We start from the raw sequence: 9,281 nt of genomic DNA, 5'->3' as shown, positions 1-9,281 counted from the left end.
AAAAAAAAAAAAAAAAAAAAAAAAAAAAAAAAAAAAAAAAAAAAAAAAAAAAACATTGGTCTTAATAAAGAAAACATTTCCGATTTAATTTCTCAAAACATTTTTTTTAATATAATATAGAAAGAGATTTAAATTTTATACTTCATTGGGTGGATCACCTTTTTAAACTTCAAAAATTCAAATTGATTTAATTAAAAATGAATTTATTATTACTTACAAATTAAGTTAAAAGGAATTAAAAATACTAAAAATATAAAGAGAGAAAAAAAAACTAAAATAGAATATTATTGTCTAAAGAAGGGTGAGAGCGAATGATTAAAAAGAGCGAGTTGAAATCTTTGACTGTCAAATTAAAATATATTTTTAATTCTCGAAAAATAAAAGGGTATCGGTACTATTTTTATATTACAAAATTAATATTATCTAAATTCGCTCTCAAATTGTTTTATTAACACGTGCATGCACGTGATATTTTCAAATTATTTCATTATACCCTAAAATTAAGAGTGAGATTAATGTTTTATAAAAATTGATTAAAAAATTCCAAGCCTACCATACTAAATCTAAAATAAATAAATATATATATATATATATATATATATAAATTTTAAATAAGTATAACTTTAATGTGACCCGAGTAAAGGAGAGGGTCGAATAAATAGGATTGAAATTAAAATTTAAAAAATATGTGTCGGTTATTTTATTTTTTAAAAAAAAAAAGAAAGGAAAAAGAACCCACTTGTAGAGATAAATGAAGGGACAATTTGGGTATTAAACAAAAAAAGTAAGGTTAATATCGTCCAAAAGAGTTTCTTTCTTGTACGTACTTATTTTTGAATAAAAAGATCATGATAATGTACGGTCACTTGTTTTTTGGACTAATAATCTCTTTCAAGCCAACCAGTTCAATTAATCAATTAGAAAAGTGAAAGGGTTAATCAAACAACCACGAGACCACGTGCAATGTCCATTTTATCTAATAATTATACATACGTTCACGTAGCTTATCAATCGCATAACATGATTTGACATTCAAGTAAGCGAGAGCTTTGCATCATTAATGAAACAATAATAAAAGAAATTATTTGAAGAACATACCATTACATTGCGATCGATAGTTTTTCATGTGTCCCGCCTTCTATTTTAATTTCTATTCTACCAAAATTCCCGTATAACTTTTTTTCTTCCATATTATATATATATATATATATATATATATATATATATTTGAAAAATATATCATTTAAGTGGATAGTTTTTATTTTGTTTTAATAAATCGAATAATATTTCATAAGTGAAAATTTATTATAATGTTCAATTTAATTTCTAAAAAATTATATTTTAATATTCACCCATACTATATATTATATATATAATAATAATAATAATAAATTAGATTGAGGCGTGGATTTGGACGAGAACACTCGTCCTATTCGATCTCGTGGGTTGAATATATGTAATGAATATAGTAGAGAGGGACTAAAGATCCTTTTCTCTTGTCCTTATTCCTTACTCATTTTCCGTTTAAACGGAGATTCTTAAAAAATGGGGCCCTTAACCCATCAGATATTGACATTTTGATTTCTCAACCGCACAGGACTGTTAGGACATAGGGTATGATTGAGTTGAGCGGAACAAACTAACAGTACAAACTTGGTCTCATGTGACTCGGTTTGGTTTCTCCTAAAAGACACCCAATTTTGCACTGTTTTTTCTTTATTTTCGGTGTCTTGTCTACTCCACTCATTTTCCTCAACACACCTTCCCCTCTCAACTATCAATCACTATTAAATTTTTCCATAATATATACATACATACATTCAATCGAATATCGATTGACGTGTTGATATATTTATATATCACATGAAACAATATTGATATTAAAAATTATGACTTCGAAAATAAAAATAACTTGATTATTCATTATATACATATATAATTTTATATTTATAAAAATATGTGTGAATATATTTGTAAAATTGAAATTTTAATACAATGTTCGCTCTGTATTTTAATCATTTGATATATATAAGGTCAATAAAAAAAAATTAACTCAATAAAAAAAAATATATATATATAATAGCAATGTTAAGCTAAATTAATAAATATATTCTTAAATTCCTAAATATTTTTAAAATTTTAAAAGTTTAAAAAGGTTTTTTTTAAACACTATTAAAATTTTAAGAATATTTTTTAAATAAAATATTAACAATTTTCATATGGTATAATTGAAGAATATTTTTATTAAATTTAACTCCGTAAAATAATTATTTATTAAAATTTGATGGAAAATGTTGGGAGGGGGGAAATTGTAAAATTCACTTCACCTTTAAAAAAAGTATTGACAGAAAATACTTTTATCTTTTATTTTTTAATAAAATAAATGAAAAAAAAACTGTCATTTTCCCCCATAAAGTGAAATATGTATTTTTAAAAATATATATATATAAATACTGGCCACAAATTATTTTTATATATTATTTATTTGAAGGAGACAAAAGTAATGAGCTGGCATTTGATTTTAGAGAAGTTTTAAACATAAATTGTCCATTTATAAACAAATATTGGGCCATGTTTTGATTTTGAAATTGACTTTTCAAAAAAGTATGGGCCCATTGGACTACAATGCAATCAACTCAACACTCAAAATCTTTTCCGGAAAAAAACCAAAATTATTTCTCATTTTCTTAAATTAATATTTTGTTTTTTTCAATAAGATTTTGGAAAAATAATAATGTTTCTTTATATATATATATATATATATAAATTAGGTAAGTTATTCACTCGAGTCCATTGTCTATATATTTTAAAAAATTATATTTACTTATTTTAAAAATAAATATTTAAATATTTTAAGAATAATTAGCTGTTACAAATAACTGGAAAATGAAATTTGAAAGAGATTATTTAATATAATTGTGATGTTCTATGGATAAGATATCTGTAACAACCTACTGTTAGCATATATTGTTTTATTTGTGTTTTCCTTTCGGGCTTTTCTTATAGGTTCTAAAACACGTCTAATAGTGAGAGGTTTCCTCACCATTGTAAAGAAAACTTCGTTTTCATCTTCAACTAAAGTGGGATCTCACAATCTACCCATTTGGAGGCTTAATGTCCTCGCTGACATACTGCTTAGTGCTTGGTTCTAATACCATTTGCAAAGCTTTGTCGGATCTCACAATCTACCTACTTAGAGGCTTAATGTCCTCGTTGACTTACAGCTTGGTGCTTGGTTTTGATACCATTTGCAATAGCTCCGTGGGATCTCACAATCTACCTGCTTAGAGGCTTATCGTCCTTGTTAACATACCACTTGGTGCTTGGTTTTGATACCATTTGCACCGTTCAAGCCCATTGCTAGCAGATATTTTTAAATTAAAATATTTAAAAGATCTACAGCGAAGGATGAAAATGAAAGTAGAACTTTAACCCATTTATTATGATTTAGAGAGGGTAAGAGAAAAAGAACAGTATAAATACAAATGACGTTCCCATCCGCATAACCTTTTTCGGGGGTAAAAATTCGATCCCCTCCGTGAAGAACAATATCCCCTCAGGCTGCAAATGATAATCAAATAGTTTTACTGTAAATGGAGAATACGGGAATTCTGAAGGAGTGGTTCGATCGAGTTGATTCGGAGAAGTCTGGAAGCATCATAGCTCCTCAGCTTCAGGTTGATCTTCTTCTTTTTCTTATTCAAAGATTTTATCCTCTTCGTCTCAAAGTCCCGATCGTTGACAAAATTTCTGGATTCCTCCATGATCAGAATGCTCTGGCGGTTGGAAACCTCAACTTTCCTCTCTCAATTGTGCAGCAAATGATCAGGTTTCCGAAATCTCTTATTCTTATCATCTCTGTAAAGAACTTTCTGCTGATTTATTATTATTATTTTTTGGTTAGGATGTATGATTTTGATAGAAATGGAACTATGAGCTTCGAAGGCAAGTATGATAATATTTTATAGTGCGGCTTTTGTTTTCGTTTGAGAATCGGTATTTGATTTTGATGATCTCTCTGGTGTTGTGATGCATTTTTCACAGAGTTTGTAGCTCTCAACAAGTTCCTCATTAAGGTTTGTATTTTCGATGATTTTTCTATCTTATGATATTCATGAAATTATGTTCAGCTTAATCTTTTGTGAATATGAAAAACCAATTGAATCGAAGTATCTGCTCTTCCTTCGATCTTCTGATTACTTTTTAATTTCTGTTTCAGCTTCAGCAAGCCTTCTCTGACTTGGAAAGGTGAGTCGGAATTTTCTTTCGATAGTTTTGATGACTACTTGAGCCCTATCTTGCTTGACATAAGACATTTTATTAGAAAATTTTGTTGTAAAGTGCTTGGAGATTTACAAATAATTTGAAACCATTATTCGTATGCCAGAGGCAGCTTCTGCTCTATATATGGCCAGATTGCCTTCTGTCTCCGTATCTGCTGTTGGCCAAATAAATTATATACCATAAATAGAAGTAGCCAGAACTCCTAGTTGGAGCTGAAACGAACTTCAAACGTTTAGCTAATTTCTTGATGGATCTAAACTTGTCATCTCTTTGTGTGTTGTTACAGAGGTCGTGGTTATCTGGTCCCAGAGGATGTATATGAGGTGTGTACTTGGTTTTAAGTATTAACTTCTATATATCTATTAGGATCAATTTTGAAAGAATAATATTCACATTGCGTTTGCATTTAAAATTGTTTTCCTACTGAAATATCCTTTCAGGCATTGGTTAAGATTGGCTTCACGCTGGACTCTCCGGCATTTTATACTGTCTGCGAGGTAAACCATATTTCACCATTGAAATAAAGAACTATCAGTAGTTTTAGTTGGTAAATTTTGTGGTGACAAAGTTAGCATAACTTACCTTCGACCAAGAGATTTGAGGTTCGAATCCCCTTAGTTAGTATATATCGTGGTAAATTTGTGTAGGTTAAAAGCTTTAGAGATTAGTTTAGTGAAGTGATCAAGCTTAATGAAACTTGATGGTTGGAACTTATCTTTAAAACTTGATTAGCAGTCCTTGACTGCTTACTTTAGAATCAATAATGCAAATTAGTGAAATTTCCGTGCATGGGGTGTTGAATCATAAGATAATTGACGCATGAAGATACATACATTCATAAGTGGAGTGTTAACAAGCAATCCTAACGCAGGAAGACGAAGGAAGTAATATTCAGCATAAACCATTCTTTTGTAGTCTTCCATTAGAGAGCCTTCTTTTTTCATCTCTCCATTTTGTCTGTTTGGTTGGTTCCTCTCATCCTTCTAATTATCTTTTTGTAAAAGGAACTCTGCCTTGCCATTTTCTTTTCCATCTCCACAATGCTTTGTAAGTGTGATTTATTTGGTTTGCTGCTTTGTAAATGGAACCTGCCTTTTCAAAATATTTAGTTATGCAAGACATATCGAACTTGTATTTTATTTCTATATATATTTGCAGAGCTTTGATCAGAAGAAGAATGGGAGATTTCGGCTTGACGACTTCATATCTCTCTGTATATTTGTTCAATCAGCTAGGTAGGTTCACTGTTAAATTGGTCAATATCAATCTTTTTTTCGCTTATCTTCTGACGAAAAACTCCTCTTTTTTTTTTTTTGTGGGGGCTCCCATATGCTGTGTATGTATAATTTTCTTTCATTTAACCAAATCAAAAGTTTACGAACCTATTTGATATTTTCGAAGTTTAAAGACGGGTTAAATGTTCTTTAAAGTTCATGACCTATTAGATACAAATATAAAAGTAGGGACTAGATTTGTAATTTAACCTTATTCTTACTTTTTATTATGCAGCTGATTTTCCTTAGAGACGTGTTTTGAATTTTTCTAGTAGTTCTCTAGTTGGTAGAAATCTAACATTGTCTTTTGATTACTTTGAAGTTTCACTAAAAAAAAAAAATTCGGATTGGTTGCAGGAATTTGTTTAATTCCTTTGATACAGCAAAACAAGGCAGGGTGACTCTAGATCTCAACCAATTTGTCTATTGCAGTGAGTATCTGAATTCTAACTCTCGTCTTTTGCCAGCATGTTGTGAATTCATTTTCCTCGTAGTTCGGCGTTTTTATGTTATTCCCTGCCCTCACCTAACAAATTAACCACGGATTAGAGATTGGTGTTGTTATTACTAGATTTTCCCAAGTGTTTAGTGCTCTGTTTGTTTGAGTATTAAATTATAGATGTAAGAGGACATGAGGCAGAATACAATAAATTGCCATCGTTTTTTGTCATGATCTGATATATTAACCCAAGGGGTGGCCGCGCCGGCAAGGACTCGAGGCCTTTTGGTCATACCGGCCTATAAAGTCCAAAGTTTGAATCTTCAGAGGAGCTTAACACCAAAAAAACTGACCCACACAGCCATATTATTGTCAGCCTACCTAGAGATCAAACACTCCCCCTGGCATATTGGCTAGGGCGATCGCTTAGTCACCGACGTTGCTGTTGTTCGTTCCTGATGTTTGCAGATTGATATTAATTTAGTAATCGTGAGCCTACGCCTAAAGCACATCTAACTCGGAACTCAAAATATTCACTGTTCAATTTCTTGCTGTCTAATTTGAAGCACCTGTGTTCTAACTACTGATTGATTTGTTCCTTCACGTTTCCTTTCAGCTGCTAATTGCAGAATATGAAAGTGTAAATATTTTCGATGAAGAGGGGACAGCATAGCATACTGCAGAAACTGTTCGTGCAACCTGTGGATTTAGAATGGTAGGATATGAACTGTAAACTTACTTTTCTGTAGCATAATCTATCTTGCTTGTTTATCTGTTGGTTTGGATCCTTGTCTTCGATGCTGGAAAAGGCTTTATGTGATTGGAAAACTAGTAATTGAGTTCTATTCATCTACCATATAGCCCGTACGTATATTTTCTTGTAGCCATTCAGTTATATGATTAGTCAATATATTGGTTTATTTTGTTAGTTTCATATTATTATTCGTAAATACCGTTATGTAGAAATGAACTTGACGATCTAAAATGGACTCCTGTACACTTATTACCAATATTATCATTTTCATCTTGTACTATTTCTAAAATGAACTCCTCTACACTTATTACCAATATTACCAATGAAACATGCAGTTATTATAACATATCTTAGAAATATGATTAGTGGTTATCAGACCTCATGGCTAAATTTCTATAATAAAACAGCTAGAAAAGATTTAAAAAAAAAAAAAACTATTATTTTCTTTATCCTTATTTTGGTTGGAGAATATTAGCAGTTCTTTGGGGGTCTTTTTTTCATTAGGCGTTAAATAAGCAATAATCCAAAAATTCTTACCGATGAAAACTCGTGAATTGTTTTATTGGATATTGTGGCTATGGTGATTATATTGATGACTACATTGGTTGTGTTTGATGGAAAGCATGAAGTAAATTGAAAAAAGGACCTATTTTACATGGCTAAGCGATCAAATATATTATATTTATTTAGAATAAAGTAGAAATAGACCATTCAAAAAAAAAAAAAAAATGACATTGACTTATGATAAACCGATCATTCAAAAAACAAGAAAATGACATTGGCTTATGATAAACCGACCATTTATTCAGAATAAAGCATAAACCGACCATTCAAAAAAAAAATGACGTTGACTTATGATAAACCGACCATTCAAAAAACAAGAAAATGACATTGGCTTACGATAAACCGACCATTCAAAAACAAAAAAAATGACTGACTTACGATCAGTCGTAGGATTTTGTCAAATAACAAAGAGTTACTTTTTCAAACACCATAGAAATTAATAATTTTTTTTTTTATATTGAAAAAAATACTCTGACATTCGTAAAACAAGCAATAACATTGATCCATAAAATACGTTTAACAATGACTCAATTTAACCTTTAAAAATCTTTTGAAAATCACCCATATTTATAAATCTCAGCCATAAAATAAATAGAAACTAGGCCACAATTCATACTAAAGATTCATTTTTCTCAATCTATTTCTTAAAATCCAATCTAAGAAGTGATTGTATTCAATTCAACCAACCCCTATTCACAACTTCTCAAAATAATTTCAGTTTCCAGGACATTTATAACAAAAATTGGAGGGAGGGAAAAACTTTATTAAAACTAATTTTACCCTAAAACTTATCCTTTAGAAACACAATTTAATCATGCAAAACTGCTCAAATAACCTCCATTATTTAACAAAGAATTAAAACCAAAATGATAGTTAATGAATAAATAAACAAAACCTGGCAGGTAGCAGCAAAATGAGTGGGGGTCACTCCACGTAGGCAATGACAGCATCGACAAGCCGTTGGGTAGTGCAGTTTCCACCAAGATCCTTGGTCCTGCAATTGCCCTCCAAGATCACACGTTTCACAGCATTTTCAAGTCTATCAGCGAAAGAAGGAAACTGAAGGTGCCTCAGCATCATGGCCGATGACAGTAGCAAAGCCACTGGGTTCGCCTTCTTCTCTTCCACAATTTTCTCATTCCCCACGTTCCCTGCTGACGCTCCTTGTTCAAATATCGCATGCTCAAACCCCACGTTCCCTGTAGGCAATGTAACAATCAATCAGTTAAACCAAATATCAACGATCACACATTTCAAAACAAACTGCATGCTTCTTCGTATCAATATTGGTTAGCCTCATTCCTCATTCAGGTACATACATTATCGGGACATTAAGCGGTGTGCCAGCGAAGATGTTGGTACCCAAAGGGTAGATTGTGAGATCTCACGTTATTGGTGTGAAAAACTCTCCCTAGTAAACGCGTTTTAAAACCTTAAGGAAAAATCCGGAAAGAAAAGCACAAAGAGACAATATCGGCTACATAGCAAGATATTACCTTTGAGGCGTTTCTATTTACCTAATAAATTATTTGTTTTTTTTTTTTTTCTTTCAATTGGTTTTAGTAGTGGGTATTTAAAATAGAAAGAAATAAATAAGTTGTTAAGTAGATAAAAATAGTTCAGGAACGGATGGAATGAATCGAAAACTTTGAAGCGAACCAAATTGAAATTGAGCTCGAAGCCCAGCAAATGCATGAACTTGAAATGACCGTGGTGCATAGTAATCATACCTCCTGGCATAAGACCAGTGCCTCCGGCAATACCAGCTGCAGTGTTTGCTACTAGATTGCCGTAAAGGTTGGGAGTCACCTGATTCAAAGAATTAAAAGGCATTGTTAACAAAAAGTGAACATAAAAAGGCCTTGAGTCCTAAAAGAATGAGCAAAATATAAGCATCAAGAAAATAAACAAACAATAGAGAGGAGAAAGAAACTAACTCAATCTGTGGGGGGGGGGGGGGGGGAAA

The 9,281-nt window shown here is 31.3% G+C and overlaps 2 protein-coding genes across 2 annotated transcripts in view; one reads left to right on the top strand and one right to left on the bottom strand.

The window, feature by feature from the left end:
- Positions 1-3,492: 3,492 nt before the first annotated feature.
- Positions 3,493-6,931, top strand: LOC111448408 (sorcin-like). Its single transcript, XM_023087983.1, has 10 exons — positions 3,493-3,677; positions 3,771-3,829; positions 3,905-3,945; positions 4,045-4,076; positions 4,220-4,248; positions 4,571-4,607; positions 4,725-4,781; positions 5,443-5,519; positions 5,916-5,989; positions 6,614-6,931. Exons 1-10 carry the CDS (start codon positions 3,594-3,596, stop codon positions 6,631-6,633), a joined length of 510 nt encoding a protein of 169 aa, XP_022943751.1. The 5' UTR covers positions 3,493-3,593; the 3' UTR covers positions 6,634-6,931.
- A 1,242-nt stretch (positions 6,932-8,173) lies between these two features.
- The window catches only part of LOC111448406 (isocitrate dehydrogenase [NAD] regulatory subunit 1, mitochondrial-like), a 3,736-nt gene continuing 2,628 nt past the window's right edge, over positions 8,174-9,281 (bottom strand). Inside the window, exons 3-4 of the mRNA XM_023087981.1 lie at positions 9,046-9,124; positions 8,174-8,514 (exon numbers count right to left, since the gene is read on the bottom strand). Of these exons, the coding sequence (XP_022943749.1) occupies positions 8,240-8,514; positions 9,046-9,124 (354 nt within the window). The 3' untranslated portion in view covers positions 8,174-8,239. The remainder of the gene's footprint in view (positions 8,515-9,045; positions 9,125-9,281) is intronic.

Source organism: Cucurbita moschata, unplaced genomic scaffold, assembly GCF_002738365.1.
Source record: "Cucurbita moschata cultivar Rifu unplaced genomic scaffold, Cmos_1.0 Cmo_Scf00010, whole genome shotgun sequence".
Taxonomy (NCBI): Eukaryota; Viridiplantae; Streptophyta; class Magnoliopsida; order Cucurbitales; family Cucurbitaceae; genus Cucurbita; species Cucurbita moschata.
Note: the sequence above shows the minus strand (reverse complement) of the source record. Positions and strands in the feature narration are given on the sequence as shown.

Bases quoted from the DNA above. Each gene is read 5' to 3' on its own strand.
- LOC111448408 (XM_023087983.1), top strand. From the start codon at position 3,594: ATGGAGAATACGGGAATTCTGAAGGAGTGGTTCGATCGAGTTGATTCG. The intron at 4,608-4,724 runs GTGTGTACTTGG...ATATCCTTTCAG, and splicing joins TCCCAGAGGATGTATATGAG to GCATTGGTTAAGATTGGCTT. The intron at 5,520-5,915 runs GTAGGTTCACTG...GATTGGTTGCAG, and splicing joins ATATTTGTTCAATCAGCTAG to GAATTTGTTTAATTCCTTTG.